General features: G+C 41.6%; 2 protein-coding genes across 6 annotated transcripts in view; both read left to right on the forward strand.

Moving 5' to 3' along the window:
- The window catches only part of pop4 (POP4 homolog, ribonuclease P/MRP subunit), a 46,557-nt gene extending 41,097 nt beyond the window's left edge, over positions 1 to 5,460 (forward strand). For all 3 annotated transcript variants that reach the window (XM_041192588.1, XM_041192587.1, XM_041192586.1), the window contains 2 exons: positions 2,985 to 3,086; positions 4,996 to 5,460. In XM_041192588.1, coding sequence (XP_041048522.1) covers positions 2,985 to 3,086; positions 4,996 to 5,132 — 239 coding nt within the window. In that variant the 3' untranslated portion in view covers positions 5,133 to 5,460. The remainder of the gene's footprint in view (positions 1 to 2,984; positions 3,087 to 4,995) is intronic.
- Positions 5,461 to 7,520: 2,060 nt separating this feature from the next.
- The window catches only part of LOC121280093 (protein NLRC3-like), a 39,769-nt gene continuing 25,203 nt past the window's right edge, over positions 7,521 to 22,086 (forward strand). For all 3 annotated transcript variants that reach the window (XR_005943536.1, XM_041191719.1, XM_041191721.1), the window contains exons 1-6: positions 7,521 to 7,672; positions 11,065 to 11,403; positions 13,389 to 13,718; positions 15,871 to 15,981; positions 16,815 to 17,252; positions 21,521 to 21,958. Coding sequence is in view for 2 of the 3 variants with exons in the window: in XM_041191719.1 (XP_041047653.1) it covers positions 7,621 to 7,672; positions 11,065 to 11,403; positions 13,389 to 13,718; positions 15,871 to 15,981; positions 16,815 to 17,252; positions 21,521 to 21,958 (1,708 nt within the window). In the remaining variant the exon portion in view is untranslated. The remainder of the gene's footprint in view (positions 7,673 to 11,064; positions 11,404 to 13,388; positions 13,719 to 15,870; positions 15,982 to 16,814; positions 17,253 to 21,520; positions 21,959 to 22,086) is intronic.

The raw sequence follows: 22,086 nt of genomic DNA on the forward strand, positions 1-22,086 counted from the left end.
TGTGGGGGAGTGCGTCTGTGCGTGTGCGTGTGTGTGTGTGTGGGAGAGTGCGTGTGTGTGTGTGTGTGTGTGTGGGAGAGTGCGTCTGTATGTGCGTGGGAGAGTGCGTCTGTGTGTGTGTGGGAGTGTGCGCCTGTGTGTGTGTGTGTGTGGGAGTGTGCGCCTGTGTGTGTGTGTGGGAGTGTGCGCCTGTGTGTGTGTGAGTGTGCGCCTCTGTGTGTGTGTGTGGGAGTGTGCGCCTGTGTCTGTGTGTGTGGGAGTGTGCGCCTGTGTGTGTGTGTGTGGGGAAAGTGCGCCTGTGTGTGTGGGAGAGTGCATCTGTGTGTGGGAGAGTGCATCTGTGTGTGGGAGAGTGCGTGTGTGTGTGTGGGAGAGTGCGTGTGTGTGTGTGGGAGAGTGCGTGTGTGTGTGTGTGTGGGAGAGTGCGTGTGTGTGTGTGTGTGTGGGAGAGTGCGTGTGTGTGTGTGTGGGGGGGAGTGCGTCTGTGTGTGTGGGGGAGTGCTTCTGTGTGTGTGTGTTGGAGAGTGCATCTGTGTGTGTGTGTGTTGGAGAGTGCGTCTGTGTGTGTGTGTTGGAGAGTGCGTCTGTGTGTGTGTGTTGGAGAGTGCGTCTGTGTGTGTGTGTTGGAGAGTACGTCTGTGTGTGTGTGTTGGAGAGTACGTTTGTGTGTGTGTGTTGGAGAGTGCGTCTGTGTGTGTGTGTGTGTGTGTGTGTTGGAGAGTGCGTCTCTGTGTGTGTGTGTTGGAGAGTGCGTCTGTGTGTGTGTGTGTTGGAGAGTACGTTTGTGTGTGTGTTGGAGAGTGCGTCTGTGTGTGTGTGTGTGTGTGTGTGTGTGTGTGTGTGTTGGAGAGTGCGTGTGTGTGTGTGTGTGTGTTGGAGAGTGCGTCTGTGTGTGTGTGTGTTGGAGAGTGCGTCTGTGTGTGTGTGTGTTGGAGAGTGCGTCTGTGTGTGTGTGTGTGTTGGAGAGTGCGTCTGTGTGTGTGTTGGAGAGTGCGTCTGTGTGTGTGTGTGTTGGAGAGTGCGTCTGTGTGTGTGTGTTGGAGAGTGCGTCTGTGTGTGTGTGTTGGAGAGTGCGTCTGTGTGTGTGTGTTTGTGGGACAGTGCGTCTGTGTGTGTGGGAGAGTGCATGTGTGTGGGCGGGAGAGTACGTCTGTGTGTGTGGGCGGGAGAGTACGTCTGTGTGTGTGTGGGCGGGAGAGTTCGTCTGTGTGTGTGTATGCGGGAGAGTGCACAACTGTGTGTGGGAGAGTGCGCGTCTGTGTGTGGGAGAGTGCGTGTCTGTGTGTGTGTGGGAGAGTGCGCGTCTGTGTGTGTGGGGGAGAGTGCGCGTCTGTGTGTGTGTGTGGGAGAGTGCGCGTCTGTGTGTGTGTGTGGGAGAGTGCCCGTCTGTGTGTGTGTGTGGGAGAGTGCCCGTTTGTGTGTGTGTGTGTGGGAGAGTGCCCGTCTGTGTGTGTGTGGGAGAGTGCCCATCTGTGTGTGTGTGTGGGAGAGTGCCCGTCTGTGTGTGTGTGGGAGAGTGCCCGTCTGTGTGTGTGTGTGGGAGAGTGCCCGTCTGTGTGTGTGTGTGGGAGAGTGCCCGTCTGTGTGTGTGTGGGGGAGAGTGCCCATCTGTGTGTGTGTGTGGAAGAGTGCCCGTCTGTGTGTGTGTGTGGGAGAGTGCGCGTCTGTGTGTGTGTGGGAGTGTGCGTGTGTGGGAGAGCGAGCATCTGTGAGTGTGTGCGGGAGTGAGCGTGCAGGCAGGAGAGACTGTGTGTGTATGGGAGTGAGAGTGTCAATGCGTGAGAGGGAGTGAGAATCTGCATGTGAGGCTGACTGAGTGCATGGGACTGAGTGTGTGTGTGTTGGGGGGAAATCCATTTGTATCCAGGAAATGGGCCTGCTCCTTCAGGAGTGAGCCGATCCTGACAGCGGCCTCCACCCTGGCATTTCTATGTAGTTGGATACTGGAAGTGTTCAAGATGCAGCTGCCATCGCAGTAGGATGTGGCATGTGCCAACACCTCCTCTGGAGAGAGAAGCACATTCTGAAGTTAAATCCCTCACCCCAGCACTGAGGTGCAGCCAAGTAAGCCTGCATTCCCTAGAAAGTGCAATGTATTCTGCTTTGCAATTAATGTCCTTTCTTCCTTTGTGTTATCACAAGCAGGAATGAATCAGGCAATGGCCTCTATTATAGTGGTCGATGTGGCTCTCACCATTGCAGGGTTTTTGAAAAAGTGGCTCTTTGCTTGAAAAATAGTGACAATCACTGATCCTTTTGTCCTTTGCTGCCTGTATTCTTTGCTGTTCTAAGAAAACACCATCGATACTTGAGGTTGCTCCCCAGGTAGTCTTTCTTATGCATTTTCTCCCAATCTGGTGAACATGCCGCATTTCTTGAGTTTCACCTTCAAGGTGACCTTGAATCTTAAGCTTGGCCTATTTAGCAGGCAGTGTCCAAGCTTAAGCTGTGAGTACAGGACCGGCTTATGGATTTTATCATCAGTCTCAGGCACAGAAGGGCAAATGGCCTCCTCCTGTGCTGTATCACTCCCACTCAGGTGGGAGGGTGGATCCTTCTTTAACAGGTAGCTTTTTTTGCAAACCATTTTCAGATGCAGTGCTTTATTTCTTGTTAGAGATTAAAAAAGCTAGTAATGAGGTTCATAAATCGACTGTCAATCTATATTGGTTTATGTTCCCAAAGCAATAGCAACTCATGATTTTTATAGCAAATTTCTTGATTTTTAAAAGTTTGTCGATTGATTTATGAGATGATGGAGTTGACATGTCTGTTACCAGCAAGGATAGCTTAAGGGTTTGATCTTTCATTTTCCCTAGATAATCATTAGATCCAGCTGGTTTCTAAAATGTAAAATTAATTTGTTTTTACAAAGTGAGCATGTGCAAGCACCGATTCTAATTATCATTCCATAAGCATAAAGAAAAGTTCAGCTAAAAATTTTTGGTGAGATCAGATTTTTATTAAAAATCTTTACATTACAGTGGTGAAATCCAAGTGTCCCTCCTATGTAGGGGTCACAGGAATTATTCTACAGGAAATGAAACACATCTTCAAGATTATCACTGAGGAAAATAAGCTTAAAGGTATTGTAAATTTTGGACCTGTCCCATAAGTGTATTCCACACCCTTTACAATGAAAACTTTATAGTTCCTGTCCAATATCGAGTTGCACCATAGCATAGCTTGGATCATGGTAATAAGACCCTGGAATAAATGAACAGGATAAACTCTTGCATGTTTCCATTTTTATTTTGCCTTCTAAATACTTTTCTGGTATATTATCTCACTGATTCATCAACTTAGATTTGGTTTATTGAGGGATAAATATTAGCCAGGACTATGGAGATAATTCCTCTGCTCCTTCTTCAGAATAGTGTCATGGCATCTTTTGCATTCATCTGCAGGGCTCCTGTTTAAAATCTATCTGAAAGACAGCACCTTCAACAGCATAGCGCACTCTCAGTACTTCACTGGGGCATTCACCCTGATTTTTAAGCTCAAGGCCTGTATTGGGACTTGAATCCAGAACCTTGTGGCTCAGAGGTGAGAGTGCGACCAACTGAGCCATGCATGGCTGATACAGTTTCTGACCAGTTATAAGCTTAAAAGGCAAATACTTTTTCTTGCTAAGTCTAGCTCTTTCACAAAGCTGATTGGCCTTGTGTTTCTTTGTTCTTGTTTCCTAACTGAATAAATAAACGTTTGATTTCTGACATTTCCTGTGTTGGGATTGGGCAATTAAACCAGCTACCAGTGGAGTATCCTAGCAACTATTGCTCAGTGTTTGCCAAATGAGTAAGCCTATCTGAAGTAAAAGCAGGAACACTGGATGAACTCAGCAGGTCTGGCAGCATCTGTGGAGAAAGGAATAGGGGAGGCAGTGATACAGTGGTATTGTCACTGGACTAGTATTCCAGAGACTCAGGGTAATGCGCTGAGGACCTGAGTTCAAATCTCACCACGGCAGATGGTGAAATTTGAATTTAAAGAAAATCTGGACTTAAAAATTTGATGACCACAAAACCATTGCCGATTATCATAAAGACTAATCTGGTCCGTTAGGGAAGGAAATTTGCCATCCTTAACCATCCCATGAACAAATAACCTCTCTTTAGTTCCAAAGAAGTGCTCTGCTGTATTCGAAACCTTAACTCTGTTTCTCTCTCCGCAGATGCTGCTAGACCTGCTGAGTTTTTCCAACACTTTGTTTCAACTTTAGATTTCCAGCATCTGTAGTATTTTGTTATTTAAATCTATCTGAGAGATGAGTTAACACTTATTGTTGCAGTTTGAAGCGGTATGTAAGTAGAAACAGTCCATAAACTGGGTTGTCTCGTTTTAATACACATCCTTTCCAGCCCTCCCTCCAGCTGAAAGTGAATTTAGACCCTACTGAGTAAAAGTAAACTTTAAAGTATCATATTATTGAAAATCATACCACGGTCCTTCTGTAACAAAATAGAGCTCAAAACAGGACAACTTGTTATCCCCATGTGGTCAATTTAATTCTGGTAGAGCTAGCTAAAGAATAGCTTAGCTAAAATAAAGTTTAGCTTAGCCTGTTATATACAGTTATTTGTATTTAGTGCAGTGTAAGCTCTGTGTGTGAAACTAAACCTATTTTGAACTTCAAGTTTTGTAGCCATAACTTCAGTCAAAGGCAGTTAACTTGAAGCCATATGTGGATAATTGATGGATTGCAAAGCATAAATTAATGGTTCTGGGCTTGTACAAATTCCTCAAGTTAGTGATTTGTAATCATCCCTAGATATCAATTATTCTCTGTTTTACATATAAGTTGTAAATGTTGTTATTTCATAAAACATTGATTCTGTGGTGGTAGTGGCATCACCCCCTGTCTCCCCAGCATATTTTTATTAAATTGTAACTTATGTTGTAAAGTATTCAGATACCAAAAGTATTGAAACAACTTTGAAATTGGATTTTGCACATTGTTCTAAACATTTCATTTTATTCTACTTCTGCAACCAGTTATTCCCAAGCAAAACAGTGTCTTCAGTGTGGAAATCGATGGCTTTGTTTCCTATATCTACGGCAGCAAGTTTCAACTGAGATCAAGTGAACGTTCTGCTAAGAAATTTAAAGGGAAAGGAAGCATAGACCTTTAAATCCAGAGCGGTGCAGCTGATGTCCAATAGCAACTGCAGTCATTGGTTTCTTGACACAGCTTCACTGGAAGAGATGTGGCCCTGTATGTTCAGTCCTATCAGCGGAAGCATGAATCGATTGTCTTGTCTGCTAGGATTTTTTTAAGCTTGCAGCACAATTCCCTATCAGATTCCTGCACTCATTGCTGGGCAATGAAAGGATTTGTCACAACATTCAGTAAACGTCTCAAAATGTACATTATCTTTTTAGACAGTGAATTACCACATACTGAAAACATTTTTTGTTTACGAAATGTTTGGTTTCATTAAAGTTCATTAAAATATAAAAGCCAAAAATAAATCATTGGTAATGTTGAAAGCACCAACAACTTATATTTACATACCTTTAACATGGAAATGTGACCCAGTGCACTTCACAGAGGCATAAGAAGAAATGAGGCAACAAAGGAGATATTCAGAAGGAGGTGGTGCGTGACCGAAAATTTGGTCAAATAGGTAAGTTTTAAAGAAGGTGGTTTAAAATAAAAGGGAAACAGAGGTACAAAGAATTAACAGGATTTCTAGAGCATGAGTCCTACAGGGTTGAAGGCATAACTGCTAATAGTGGGGTGAAAAGATGGGGAGATACATAGAGGCTGGAATCCAAGAAACAGTTCAGGGAGGATTGTGATGCTGGAGAAGATCATAGAGTTGAGGGACAAGCACAAGGAAGAATTTAAATATGCAAATATTAAGGTTGAGACATGGTAGGAGTAGGAACCAATGCAGGCCAATGAAGAAAGGAATCTCAGATGAGTGGAATTTGGTGCAGGTTAGTTTATGGGCAGCAAAGTCCATAAACTGATCTGCATACAGAGGCTGCAGGTTAGGAGGCTGGCTAGAAGGAACATTAGAGCACATTTGTCTGGCGATGACATGGATGGATTGTTTCAGCAGCAGACGGGTGGAGGCAGTGCTAAGATGTGCAATCTGAAGTTCAGCTTGAGTATGAGCAGGGTACAGGTCTGTTTCAGCCTGAGGCAGTGACCAGAGGAGGATGGTCTTAGGTTCCGCTTCAGAAACAGAAACCTAATATTTGACACTGCCATTGCAGTATGGTCTGTCATTGCTGATTCTGAAAACTAAAGGTTACTGGGTGAGAGCAATGTGTGTCCACACCAATTAAGTAGGAACAAGATGAGGCTTGGCTCTAGCAATCTGTCACTGAATAAGGTGACAGCACTCAATCTGGATTTCTGGGTACAATAATGGGGGAGGTCAGCACCAGTGTTCCTTGTAAAGTTTTGTTTTTTCAGAGCAAATAACTTTCAGATTGCTCCATGGCTGCATACCCCCACATAGCCTAGCGAGGACGTTGGTCAGCGTTATGGGTCCCACCAAAAAGGCCACAGAATGCCAGAAGAGGTGCACCCTCATTATGGTGTGGACACCTGCTGAAATTATTTGCAAGGTAACCCCACCTTGACCCTGGACACTGGTGGGGATGGGATGAGATAAGCAACATAGAATGGTACAGTTAGCAGGAGGATTTTCAGACCCAAAGTGACTGAGTACAAGAGGCTTAAGATTTTGCTCTTTTGGAATGGCTGGTACAGGAGGGCTGCAGAGTGCTCAGGAATGGAGATGACATGACAGCTTTGTTGAGCACCTTCCAATCTCCAGATATTATTCTGACCTCCCTGTGACTCTGCTTCAAATTGACTCACGCCTCAACTCAAACCTCGCTGATCCTTTGGTCTTTGACTCCTACACTGTTCTAGACAATACTACTTTCTTCCCATTCACATTGCACCGTCTCATAATGCATCCTGTAGTTTACCTCTTTTTAGCTTAAATAAATCCATTTGCAGGCTGTAAAATCTCTGCCTTTTTTAATAGCTTACCTGTACTCTTGACATTTCCTACTGTTCTTCCTGACGATCTTTGTTTTAATTAGCTTCTCTGTCTGATTTTACTCGCGCGTGCCTGCAGGATATTTCTGGCATTTTAAGTTTTTATTTCAGATTTTAATTTATTCTATATTATATTTACCTTTAATATGGAAATATTTCACACAGGCGTAAGAAGAAATGAGGCAACAAACGAGATATTCAGACGGAGGTGGCGGGTGACCAAAAATTTGGTCAAATAGGAACTACACAAGTTCCTTCTTCCTCCTCCCTCCCCCCTATCTACATAGTGATGTTTCATTTTAAACAAGTACGATCTTGATGAAGAGTTTGGCAAACCCTATTTTTTTATTTGTTTACTAATGCATAACGAAATGGCACAAATTATTGTCGAAATGCATCTTGCGATTCCGAATTTGAATAAACACTCTTTATGAATGCGTTGCCCTGTTAATTTTTTAAAGCCTGCATCTTCCTGTGTGCTATTGCTTTCACTTTCACTTTCATTTTTCGGTTAAGACGTTGAAAAATCTAGTTTATTCGCTTACTAACCATGTACTCTTTTCACAAATCGGCTTTAAAATAAGACAGATAGAACGATGAATTGCTTTCCAGTGGAACTTGCGATACTTTATTTGGTTTCTTTGGCAGGTAAGTGGACAATTACTTCGTCTTTGTTACTACAAATAAGGAAGTCAATTTCTTTATACGTTGTAAAAGTCGGCCTTTATACCAGGATTCAGAGGGAGGTGGAAAGATACACAATTACTCTGATTTAAGTTATTTTTGTGAAACAATAAACATAATAATTGGTACATTACAGATTTCCCAAACCAAATGTCTCCCTGAAGGTTTTAAAGTAGTTTTTAAGCTGTACTCTTCTTCAGGAAATAAAAAGTGGCTGTGACTGCTCCTCTAACCTGTATTGTACATAATATTCTAATTTACCAGTTCTGTTCTTTCCTCACCATCCACAAAAACTTTCTGGTCTGGTTGGTTTTTTTTGCATAGCTTCAAACAAATTCCAAAATGAACCAGACAAACTGAAAAATATTTACCAAAACAGGCAGCACCAAGCCAATTTAAGTAGTTGTTTTTTAGACTCCAAAAGAGCAGCTATTCAAATATATACTTGAGCCCATCAAAATTGCAGCTGTTGTATCAAAATAAGGTGAAATCATAGAATGGTTCATGCCAGCTCTGCAAGAATGACTCAGTTAGTCCCACTCCCCCATTGTTTCCCTCTAATCTGCAAAATGCCATTTTTAATAAATTTGTCTGATGCATAATGTTATTCTGCCACTTTCCAAAAGACAAGAAGGATTCATAACAAAACCAGAAACTGAAACAAAGGGAAGCAAATTCCTTGATCCTTTTTCATGCCAAAAATTTACCTCAATATAACTGAACAACAGCTTTGCACTAACTTTCAATCATTGGATATATACCCAATTGAAATTAGGCTAATGTCTACCATTTAAGTAACTTTCTTATTCTCGCATGCCCTCTCAATCTGTTTGGAACAAATTGCCTTTCCTTATATTGACCTGGTGATCCATAAGTTTATCTGTTTTGAGCAGCTACCCCATATGTTTGAAACAGTCCAATCTACTCACCTCAAACATCTTTCAGACATTCTTCAGATGCGGGACCTTAGTCCACTAAGTTTTCTCTCATTTTGCCCATAAAACAGAAGCAATAAGGTCCAATTTCCATTCCACTGTTTTGGGAACTTTTTTTTTGTTTGAAAAAGAGAGTCTGAAATGGTGCGTGCTCAGATTTTTTTGGCGTGGATGCAGCCCTAGCTAGTAACCGCCACCAAATAGTATATATTTTTTTAAATATTTAATTTGGAACCAAGAATTATGGGAATGTTTGCTCCACAATGCTCCTAAGCAGCTCTGCTAGCCCACAATTGGCCATCCCCTCTCAGAGCTTATCTTTGGGTTGCTGCCAGTGAGGCAAGTGGCCCACCGTTCATCTTTATCAAATGGTTGGAGCATGACAGGTGCCGGCAGCTTGTCCAAACAGTGCTAATGAATCCTGAGGCCAATGCCTGAAAAACTTAAGGCCTAAATGGCTTTCAGCCTCAGAATTCTTTAAATTTTAAATAGAAATATGGGCCTTGATATTAACGCCCACATAACAGATGGGAGAGGGTGGGGGAATTAAATACAGAGAATGCAACCCTAACCTGCTGCACATATGCATGTCACCTTATAGTGGAAGATATCAGAGCATCCAATGTAATTAATGTATTTAAATTGGGCTCCCACTGTAGGAGCCTGATTTGAAATTTACTGTTGTACGGGTTTCCCGGCAACTGAGAAATTCAGCAGTGAATGGAAGGATGGATCAGCGACCTCCAAAAGATACAATGGCCCAGATCTTCCGGCCTCCAGATTGTCAGGGGTCGGACTATGACTCAAGATCACTTGGCTGATTCCTGGAATGAAGGGGTTATCTTATGAGGAAAGGTTGGACAGGTTGGGCCTGTATCCATTGGAGTTTAGAAGAATGAGATGCGATCTTATTGAAGCATATAAGATCCTTGCAGGAAATTGCCAGGGTGGATGCTGTGTGGATGTTTCCCCTTGTGAGAGAGACTAGAACTAGGGGACAAGTTTAAAAATAAGGGGTGTACCATTTAAGATGGAGAGAGGAAAATGTTTTTCTTTCAGAATTTAGTTGATTTGTGGAATTCTCTTCCCCAAAGAGCAGTGGGGGTAGGATCATTGAATATTTTTAAGGCTGAGTTAAATAGATTCTGGATTGAAAGGGAGTCAAAGGTTATAGGAGGTAGACAGGGAAGTGGAGTTCCTGGAGCTCAGGCCACATTCAGATCAGCCATGATCTAATCAAATGGCAGAGAAGGCTCATGGGGTAGAATGGCCTAATCCTGCTCCTAATTCATGTTTGTTAAGTAGATACGTTTCGGGACCCTGCAGATATCCTGATGGGCTGACCTCCGTGGGAATTTCCCTGGAGGTTTCAACTTCCGATGGGCATTTCCCATGCTCATGGGAGCCTCCCCGAAAGTCTCTGACTCTGAGCTCGAGTTAGAGACTTCGGACTGTTCCGTGGCACTTAACTGGGTAGTTACCCAGGAAACGTTAGTCAGAAAAATCCTAGTCTAACTCCTGGTTACTACAGAACTAACACCCCAATCACTCACACTGACCCCCCGACCCTCCCCCCACCAACTACCTTTCCTGATACACAGACTATCTCCCTGACGACTCCCCCCACCCCCCCCCACCCCACCCCACCCCCACTGATTCAATGCAACTATTCCCCCTGCTCCTGACTACTCCATGACCTGATCCAACTACCCCCCCCCAACCACTCAAAAGGGCGTTTGTCTTGTCTACCCCCACCACCGATGTTTCATTGCTGCGATGGAGTTCTCCCAGGGTTGCTATGCTCCATATTTCTGGAGGAGCTGGACCAATGACTCTTTCAGTACTCCTCGCTGCTCAAGTTAGCCTTCATCCTCCCAACTTTGCCCCCTATATTCCATTCCTAGCCTTCCCAATCACAGGCCTCTCTCCCCAACCTGATCACGAACCTCACTCCCCCTCCCAGTTACCAGTTTTTCCCCTCCCTGCCCAATCATAGGCCTCTTTCCCCCCCACCCCCAATCACAAACCTCTCCTAACTCCTGATCATAGACTACTCCTCCCCCAAACTCCCTACCCCATTTCATGCCTCTCCAGTTGGCTGGCTACAGGCTGGGAAACAAAAACAAAAGAAAAACTTGCATTTATGTAGCATTTTCACATCCATAGGCTATATTAAACTGCTTCAGTGAAGTACTTTTTAAAGGGTAGCCGCTGTTATAATGTAGGAAACAGATTTTTTCAGAAGTGGCTGAGGTGCCCCACATACACCCCTCCCGACTACATTTTGCACGTCCTTGTCATAAAACTGTCGGCCATTTCTCCCCCTTTGAATTTTGTTAAATCAAAAAATGATTCCAATTAGTGATTTATGAACCATATTTCATGCCTATTTTCTTTCAATATGTATTTTTCTTAATGCAGCATCCCTGGAGGTGGTGGTCATCCCGGCTGTCAATGCCACAATTGGTGAAGATGTCCTGCTTGGCTGCTCATTTTTGCACACAGATGAGCTTGATTTGAGATACGTTGTGATTGAATGGAACCACAGGGTGGGGAATGATGAAAAAGCAGTTTGCTTGTTCGACTTTGGAGAATTTGAAAGCTATAGACCAGAATCAAGTCTCTCTATAAATGAAATAAGCAAAGCAAATGCTTCTTTGCTTTTAAAGAATGTTACAATTCATGACATTGGATCATACTCCTGCATAGTTACAATATTTTCCGATAAAGCAATGGGGAGAGTTACTCTGGCAGTAACAGGTGAGTGAAGGATGATACCTGACGTGTAATTCTTCAGGAAGTGTGACTGGAGTTTTTTTTTTAACTATGTTCACTAGAAATGTTAATGGTGTAAATAAGAATTCCAGCTGACTTCGGGAAGTGTAAAAATGTACTGATGAGAGAGGTACAGAGATGTAAATATTGTCAATAATCGGACTCAGTTTGCTGTAAAATAGCAGATAATTTGCCATCATCTAACTGAGCAAAAAAAAGTGTCTATGAATTTTGAGATCTATTCACAGACAGTTTTTAATGTACCCATCGATAAGAGGTGATAAGAGAAAAGCACTTCCAAAATCTGGTTGAATGAATTTTAACTTACCTCAGTGGTGAAGGTACATTTCTGCATACCGAAATATCCACCAAGGTGGACTGTGTGATATGAGAAGCTTTTGACAAGGTGCTACATCAAAGGTTACTACACAAAATCAGAGCTCATGGTGCCGGTGGTAACATGGTAGCATGGATAGAGGATCAGTTAGCTAACAGGAAACAAGAGGGTCAAATGGGTCATTTTGCAAAATGTCAAAAGCGGAGTGCCACAGGGATCAGTGCTGGGGCCTCAACTATTTGTAATTTATATCAATGACCTGGATGAAGGCACCAGTGTATGGCTGCTACATTTGCTGATCACTCAAAGACATTTAGGAAAGTTAGTTGTGAAGAGGACATCAGAGCCTGCAAAGGGGCATAATTAGGTTAAGTGAGTGGGCAAAGATTTGGCAGGTGGAGTATAATGTGGGAAAATGTGAACTTGTCAACTGTGACAGGAAGAATAGAAAAACAGCATATTAAATGGAGAGAGACTGCAGAACTCTGAGGTATAAAGGGATCTGAGTGTCCTGGTCTAAGAATCATAAAAAGTTAGTATGCAAGTACAGCAAGCGATTAGGAAGGCAAATGGAATGTTGTTGTTTATTGTAAGGGAAATAGAATATTAAAATAGGCATGTTTTGCTACAATTGTAAACGGTGTTGGTGAAACCGCATCGGGAGTACAGTGTAGAGTTTTGGCCTCCTTATTTAAGGAAGGGTATAAATGTGTTAGAAGCGGTTAGGAGAAGGTTCAGACAACTGATACCTGGGATGGAAGGTGTTATGAGGAAATGTTGGACAGGCTGGGCCTATATCCATTGGCGTTTAGAAGAATGAGAGGTGATATTATTGAAACACGTAAGATCCTGAGGGGACTTGACAGGGTGGATGCTGAAAGGATGCTTCCCTTTGTGGGAGAGACTAGAACTAGGGGACAGACTCTGATAAGGATTTTGTGGTAGCAGCAAATATAGAGCATTCGCTTCAGATCTTGATAAAAGCTGTACGCAAAGATCTAGGGGTCTCTGTCGCACAGTTTTCCCCTTTCCCAAAGTTAGTTTGTTGCTGTCATTAAGTCAAGAAGTCTCAAAGCATCCAACAGCAGTGCCATCAAGCAGGGTAAGCAGCCAATCATATTGAAGTGTTCTCATAGACAACAAATCAGGTAGCAAAAACCACTTCTAATTTTAAAATTTTTACAGGTAGAGAAATAAATGTTAGGGACATTCACATGGGTATGTGTGGGGGTACCTGACGGTGAGGGAATGGGGGTGAAGGGCAGCTAAACAGGTATAGTCAAAATTAGAGCCAGAACTTTCAGAAGTGAAATAAGGTAGCACTTCTTCATGCAAATTGTGGTAGCAGTTTGGAACTCTCTTTTCCAAACAGTAATTGATGCTAGATCAATTGTAAATTTTAAACCTGAGATAGCCCAATTTTTGTTGGCCAAAGGTATTAAGGCATATGGAACAAAGGTGGGTATATGGAGTTAGGTCTCAGATCAACCATGATCTCATTGAATGGCAGAACAGACTGGAGGAGTTAAATTATGCATGGCTAACATGATCATGTTGCACTTTAGAGTGACATCAATAAAGAAAACCAATAAAAGGAATATAATATTTATCCTTATTCCTTTTGTCTTTGTAGCACCTCCTACAGTTTCAGTAAACACTGCAAACATTGACATTGAACTCGGGGAAGATAAAGCAATCATATGTGAGATGAAAAATTTTTATCCAGAAGACCATTCTGTCTCTTGGTTCAAATGTGGTTCAAAAGACACTGAAAGCCAAGTTGACGTCACATCAAGAGCAGTTGCAGGATCACCGCAACAAAATCAAGATGGAACATTTAATCTGCTTTCATTCCTAATCATCAAAGGCATCCAAACAGATGATGGTGCTTGTTATGTCTGCTTAGTTAGTCATGAAGCTTTAAAAGCACCTTTACAAAATGTTGTCAGCTTGACCATCAAGGGTGAGTAATAATAAAGGAGAATGGTATCTAATAAATAATGAGAACCATTTCATTTTTTGATTCTATTATGGTATGAATTATATTTTATTTTCATTTAGGAAACCTTGGCTTGAATTTATGTAATTGAGCCACACAAATAGATCATTACAAATAAAAGACATTATTTAGTTGCTACACATGTAAACATCTATTCCTTACAATAAATCTTGCCCTATTTTAATTGTCCAGTTTTACTTCATCATTCAGTTTGTTCTTTGCTCATCTGTTCTTTGAAAAGTGATTTTTTTGTGAATGTTTTTCACAGCTCCCTGGGATAGCACAATAGCAATAATGACAAACTTTCATATGAATTTATTAGAAATGTACAGGACAGTAAAGTAGTATCAATATTATATCTGAATTAAGTGGAATTTCTAAGTGGATTCTGCTGTTCCTAGGTCAAAATGTGCAAGGGAACAGTTTTGCTTACCATTAGAAACAAGAATTTTTTTATAATTATCCTTAGTGAGCCTTCAACCAAATAATCTATTTTTTGATCATTCAGCTATCGGCAGATTCAAAAATCTAGTAACATGTTTAAGAATCTCTGAATAAAACTACTTGTAGAATTTCAATATGGAATGCACACACTCTCCCCTTTGGAGCACAACTCACTCTCCTGAGCCCAGCGAGCTTAGGTTGGCAGAGCCAGAGTTTTGTTACCCACAAGTGTGCACAGAAGTGGCCCTGCAGTTAAAACACACTCACTGACTCCATTTAATTCTGCAAACCAATGGGAAATTTCCCAGACCCCCAGTGACAAGTCTACCTCATCTAGGATCAATTAGGGAGCCAGGCTGGATGGGGAGTCATTAACATTTCCCTCGGTGCTTAGAATCCACTTCACTCAGATGCTAGCTTATACATCTGTCACAGAGAATTAAATTAGTTCTGAATTTCTATCATCACTTGTATCATCTTGGAAGCACCTTGATCCCAAAGGGATCCAATTACTCCCTCCTCCACAAGTAGATTGTAACTATTTTGTCAATAGACGATTGACAAATACAGGTTATGCTAGGTGCCTAGCAGGTATCAAGTGTTCCTCAAAATGGTGGTGAGCATCAGAACTGACCATAAAATGTGTAAGTACATTGCCATCATCTTTCTGGCCACAGCATTGGCATACGTTATATATCATACTATTTCTGGTATAGCTTGAGAGCAACCGTTTGCCTCTCTGCAAACTAGTCATAGTAGGTACTGAGCCCTGGAAAAATGAGATTGTTGTTCCCATTTGACATCTTCCAACATTAGTCATCTCAAGTCTCAGTTTCCTCATAAGCTATCAGACATACATCTGCCTTCAACTTGGTGGAAGAACCAACTTAGGGCAGCTTGTATCATGCTGTACATCTTAGTCTTAATTGATCCAGGTCCCAATTGCTTTGTGTGTATTTGAGGGACTTTATCAAAGAAGTGTGGCAGCATTAGCGTGCCTTACCCTCTAAGGTATTCAGTGAGAAATCAGTATAGGATGGAGCATTTTACTTCGAAGCCTCTTTTATCACGAATCCTTGTCATGGTTTGGTCCTGGATCTTTCACACAAGCCATAGGAAGCCTTTCTGTTGCATGCCTAGGCGTATAAATATAAATATAAATGTAAGTTTTTAACAATGCTCCCAAAGCTGTTCTTTTACACTATATTGTCATCTCATAGTGCTACTTGTCAACATATGACTTATATTTTAATCGCCTTTTCCCGCTTTCAATATCTGCAAAAGGAAGGTCTGGATGCAAACTAGCTCTTGATAATCTTTTAAATCTTTTAAATCTAGCTCTTGATCCTTAGGCTAGAAAAGGAGAAGTATTATTTTCTAAACAAGCATCAGGTGCAGCACATCTTGGGTGCAGAGTGGGTCTGGGTGGGATACTGGATCAATAAATAATTATCTTCATATTGACCTCATAATCTAAATGCCAATGCAGGACCAGAAATTGTAAATGAAATAGGAGTTACTGCTTTCAGTTATTCACATGATGCTGCTTCATGCTGTACTGCAACTAAATTTAAAGTTCTGTTTTCTGTTACAAGCACAGTCTTGCTTTTAGCAACACAGAGGAACAGCGGTGAATAATCAATAACACATCTTTGGTCTTGCATTTTTATAGGATCCAAGCCAAGAACAAGATCAGGAACATTGCTCACTTTTCTTATGACTTCTGTGATCACAGCAACTGTTTGCTTTGCAACATTTATTTTTTACAGCAGTAAAAGAAAAGGTAAATAACTAAGCTTGTTTTTGGGATGTGGGTGACTTTGGCAAAGCTGCATTTATTGCCCCTCTCTTGTTGCCCAGAAAAGGCGATGGTGGTCTGTGTCCTTGAGCCACGGAATTTCATGTGGTGGTGATGCTCTTTCAAGATGGAAAATTTCAGGATATCGACCGGATTCTGTAGAGGCTGTACTTTTTCAAAAGGGAGTCCCGCGGACCAGAAGGATCTGGTGCTGTCAGGTTCAAAATAGGGAGGTCTGAAAATTTGTTCGCATTGGGTGAAAAGTGTTTGTGCAGGGATGTGCATGTTACCTTCATTTTAGCTGCATGACCACTTTCCTTCAATTAAATGCTGCTAGTCCTCTAATGTGCTGTCTGCTTTTAGCGGCAAAGCAGTGGTAGGCCTCAATATGGCTGCGGCCTGCCTTTTCTACCGGTGCCAAGCAGGCTGCTCCTATCTCCTGGAGACACTCGGCTTCCTGCCCAATTAAGACATTTGCATTTAAAAATGGCACGTGATAGCGAGATAGCTGAGATTCCGGGTCAAACCCGGAAATTATCCGAGCTTTGGGTTCCTGAGCCTGCTTTGAAACCCGGCTCTTAGTGCTTCAACCCATATGTCAGCATTTCAGGAGAGAAATCTGCTTTTGTCCAGTGGAGTTGATGGTTGCCAACTGATCACAGCAGTTGAAGGGTATTGCCTAGTTTCTATCCAAAGAAAATGGAATACAAAAATAAATTGAAAATGGTGAGAAAAGCAGCAGTGCAGCATAGTATGAGAATTACATTTTTTTTGTAGAAAAGAGTAACTTGGTGATTCTGCTCCCCTTTGTTTTTCAGTTGCTCCCAAAGTGACGGACATCATTAAACCAAACCATCTCCATTTGGCTGATCCCCTCTCTCTGGCTTGTGCAGTTCTCTGGTTCAAACCAAAAGCTATCAACGTTTCTTGGTATAGAGAGGAGGAGGGCAAATTCCAAAGAGTTCTCATCAGTAAATGGAACAGCACCTCATCTTCTGTAAAACAACGTGGATACAGTGGAGTTGAAGATTATCAGAGTGAGCAGGAACAAGACAAAACACTGTACTTCACGGAAGGAGAGCATGACATTGCCATAACTTTGAAAAATCACAAAGGAAGTGGAGCATACAGTTTAATGTCTCAGCTCACCTTCAGAAATGCCAAAGCTACAAAAAGGAAGCTTGTGTATTCTTTTGAAGTTCAGCATGACTCTCTAAAGCACACTATTTCAAAAGTAGTTGTTTTAGAAATCAAAGGTGAGTTGCTGTTAACCCATTACGTAATAAAATTAGAAAGATATTAATAATCTGTGCCAAAATGGACAAGATTAAATAATAAAATTGAAATCCTTTGACAGTACATAGTTGTGTATATTATAGCCTATAAATTATTATGTGCAATATTAGCATACAAGACTAACATATTTAGTTGAATTCCCCTGTCTAATTCTTATTTTAATAACAACAGGAACAAAATATATTTATATAACACATTTAACATAGTAAAATTTTCCAAGGTGCTTCACAGGGACTTCATCAAACAATATTTGATACTGAGTCACATCAGGAGCTATTAGGACAGATGACCAAAAGCTTGGTCAGAAAGGTAAGTGTTAAGCTGTGTCAAGTAGAATAAAGAAGTAGAGAGGTTATGATGGGGAATTTCAGAACTTAGAACCTAGGCAGCTGAAGGCACAACCACCAGTGATGGAGCGCTTAAAGTTGGGAATGTGCAAGAGGCCCGAATTGGAGTGGTGCAGAAAGCATGAAGGGTTGTACAACTGTAGGAGGTTACACTAATAGTGAGCAACAAGGCCACGAAGGGATTTAAAAACAAGGATGCGATTTTTAAAATTGAGACAATGCAGGACCAAGAGTCATGTAGGTCAGATAATAGGTGACCAGGACATGGTGTGAGTTAGGATACAGGCAGCAGAGTTTTGGATTAGGTCAAGTTTATAGAGGATGGAACATGGGAGGCTGACCAGGAAAGCATTGGAATAATTAGATCTAGAGGCAACTAAGGCATGGATGAGTAATTTAGCAGCAGATGAACTGAGGTAGGAGTTGAGTCAATAGATGTTATGTTAGTGGGGGTACAAGCCTATTTAAAATACTTGAGTTAATGACTTGGTTAAAATAATGGATAGAGGTATGTCATACAAATGCCTTGTACGGTTCATACGCTAATGTCACACAGCAATATTTAAGATATCTCTGAATGCTTTAAATGCTGCTAACATATCCCTAGTAAAATGAGCAGAAGGTATATTCAGAATATCAAAATATCAACTACATTGCTAAGTTTGCAGTGTTGCTAGCCCTTCTGCTGCTGCCTTTACCCATATTAGCAATCTCATTGTCATGTCCTTTGTCCAAGTAGAAGTTTAGTTGTGGAAAAGGGAAGATAGTGTGAACAATTTATGCAGAACTACTGAGAAAGATCATGCACTTCAAGTTGGAAAGATTTGAGGATGGTAGATGAGTAGATGTGTGGCTAACTCAGGCTCCTGGAAGCAGATTCTGCCTTTATACATAAATGGAAGTGATTTAGGACTGTATTGCTTATAACATTACAGAAAGATTCTTTTGCTAAATTGTTTTTAAAACCAATTTGATCTCAAAATTCCTAAAGCATAATGGTTCTTCCAGAAGCAGGATTTCCAATTGTCTTCAGATCATGGCTCTAACTGTTATAAATTGAAGAAAAAGCAAAGCTAAAGAGCGGGATTGGGAAAAGTTGGCTTACTGCAGGCGAGACATGAATCTGATTGCAGGATTAAAATCTGCTGCTGTTAAAAGGATAATGGCAACATTAGCTGGTGCAAGAAATCTGGACAATAACAGTGGCAACCAGATTAAAGAAACCTGTGGTAAATTTCAGGGAACTTGGACCTCTATGTCTTGCTAATGGGGATATGGGGTAAGAATGATGCTCTGTTTGGGGTTGGGCCCAGAGTCCTACCAAAATCGTAGTTTGCACTTTGTGCAGGCAGGTCCTGTGCCATTTCTTTAAACACCAGTGGGTGAGCTTTTCAGCCCCCCCAGCTGGCATATTTTAGGCCAGGTGGCACATAAAATAAGATGGGTGGCTAGCTCACCACCTTCATTCCCACCCCTGAGCTGTCCCCATATTATCAGGCAGCATGCCCACCCTTAGGCCTATGGAAGCCCTTAATTGGCCAATTAGCCCTACTGACGCCCAAGCCTGTAGTCTCAGATCTATGGGGCTCTGTTCTAAAAATGCACTGGTTGGATGACCATCACATTCACTTGGAACCACTGAAGATCACCTTGGACAACCTGAGACAGATGGCAGGGATCATAGAAAAGTTCAATGGCAATCTTAATGCCAATATCCGAGAAAAATTTGACAGAATGCAGCACTACCTGGAGTGACCATAAGACATAGGAGCAGAAGTTAGGCCATTCGGCCCATCGATTCTGCTCCCCCATAATCATGCCTGATAAGTTTCTCAACCCCTTTCACCCGCCTTCTCCCCGTAACCTTTGATCCCCTTACCAATCAAGAACCTATCTATCTCGGTCTTAAATACACTCAATGACCTGGCCTCCACAGCCTTCTGTGGCAATGAATTCCATAGATTCACCTCTCTCTGGCTAAAGAAGTTTCTCCTCATCTCTGTTCTAAAAGGTCTTCCCTTTACTCTGAGGCTGTGCCCTTGGGTACTAGTCTCTCCTACTAATGGAAACATCTTCCCCATGTCCACTCTATCCAGGCCTTTCAGTATTCTGTAAGTTTCAATCAGATCCCCCCTCATCCTTCTAAACTCCATCGAGTATAGACCAGAGTCCTCAAATATTTCTCATATGTTAAGCCTTTCATTCCTGGGATCTTTCTCGTGAACCTCCTCTGGACCCTCTCCAGAGCCAAAACATCCTTCCTGAGATACGGGGCCCAAAATCGCTCACAATATTCTAAATGAGTGAAGTGGTTTGTTAAGGCTGGTGGAAGTATACCCCTCGTTGGTTATCTTTTCCAGTGGTGTAGCCATTTTGTAAGCTTCTGTTACTTCCTCTTCCTCCAGCTCCCTTCTGCCCCATTATAAGACCATTTGCAGGAACACCCAAAGCAAATCACTTGATAAAGGCTCCATGACAGAAGGGTAGGAAGGAAACATTTCCTACCTAAAGTGCTGAAAATCATTTTGTGCAATCATTTTTATGTTGTCCAACTGAGAATAGGTTTTTATAATTAATTTAATCAGCGTTGTTGTCTCAGACAGAAACTGTCACTCGGGTAATTCAGTTTGTTTTTCTACCACTTTGAGCTAAATGTAATCCTAGTTTAAATGATGGAATTTTTGAGACAGCAGTTTTTGCCCTTATTATCCTATTATTTGCAAACATACAGTACTCTGTGAAAGGGATCATATTCTGTCTGCAACCAATTCTGCTGGCATAGTGTATGTATTTTACAATGCCTTGCACCTAAAGTTCTGGTCCTCAACACCACTACTGTACCATATTGCCCAAATATTCTAGGTGTTGTGGAAACTTTCTCTTTAACTTTACAAATGAGAATATATACCCTTTAAATGTTTACTTCTTGACTAAGGTGGTTCCAGGTTCGATTCCTGCCCTCTGCAGGAATCTATAGTAGGGTGGGGGTGGGCATACCGAAATTTACCTCAGCATCCGAGTTGTCTGCAGAAACCCTTACTGAAAGTCAGCATGAGTGAATGTCACAAAGGACAGGGTCAGTCTCAGCTGCTTTACTCTCAGCTCATGCATGAGGAATAGGGAGCAAGAGACACCCATTGCACCGCACTTGAGCAAGGAGCCAATGCTTTAAGAAAGGAGTGGAGAGAAACTTGGTAGAATAAAAGGGTAAAACATTATTTCTTTTCCTGCTACCAGTTATGGCCCTGAAATTCCACAGGGTTCTCCCAATTTTCCTGCTATGGGGTTTTTAGAGAAACGGCAGAAGTTAATCATTTACACCATTTTTCCACGGGTTTCACCCTGCTTCCTCCTGGAGAACCCAGTAGAAATTCCAGACCTGTGTGTATAAAGTCCTAAGGTAACAGATGTGGGTATGACCAACTTTTGGCATACTCATTACATTACTCAGCATTGGAGGCATTAGAGAACTTCACTCAAAAAGAACAGACATTGCTACTTCGACCTGCACTAAGATATAGCATTTTAGCTTTTAGCATTAACTTAGTCAGAAAAGGTGACTCTATTACCTGTTCACTAGAACAGAGACAAGCAGAAGTGGGTAAAATAAACAATAATACTACCCTTGCAGAAATATGGGGAAAAAGTTGTTCTGGAATGAGCATTATTTAATCTGTGATAAAGAGAAAATAGTTAGTGCTTCAGACCATGATATCAAGTTGCCAGACAAAACATTTGCAAAATTATATGACAGTTGAATTAAGCCATTCATTTTTGTGCTTATGCCATCTTATTAGCTACAAAATTTCAAATCTTTTAGACAGCTTAGTTTGATTGAGGATAATGTTTGATTTTAAATTATTTCATATCATTCTTAACAGGTGCTTGTGACAATACTGGATATTTTCCATCACAAATGAAGCGCACAGACTGGGCAATACATGCAATTGAAGAAGGTCGTCGGACTGTGGTTAATTACATCAGTCCTAACATACTTCCACTCTTAAATCTTTTAATGAATAAGAAAATAATCTCTGAAGATGACCATAATGTAATAAAAGATAAACCAGACGTCGATAAAGGGCGAACTCTTCTCGACATATTGAGCCACAGAGGTCAGCAGTCATGTACTGATTTTCTCACTGCACTGACAGACACTGAAGACCTTTATCCTGGCTTAAAGAAGTTTGTAACAACACTGCTGGAATCCTACATTGATAAAGATGACAGGCCAATTATTGATCTTCTCCATGAAAACCTACCAACTGTTTTACTTGAGGGCAGCAATGAAAAAATCCAAATAACCAATTTCCCTGAAGGTAAGTGTGATTCGTCAAAGATAATCTCTTGCATGTAATGAGTAGGCATCTCCATGTTTAAGGTTCCAGTATCAGTTTGGACCTGTTGATTTGGAAGTTCTTTAATATTGATGGATGGAAATACAGTT

The sequence above is a fragment of the Carcharodon carcharias genome, chromosome 7, assembly GCF_017639515.1.
Source record: "Carcharodon carcharias isolate sCarCar2 chromosome 7, sCarCar2.pri, whole genome shotgun sequence".
Taxonomy (NCBI): domain Eukaryota; kingdom Metazoa; phylum Chordata; class Chondrichthyes; order Lamniformes; family Lamnidae; genus Carcharodon; species Carcharodon carcharias.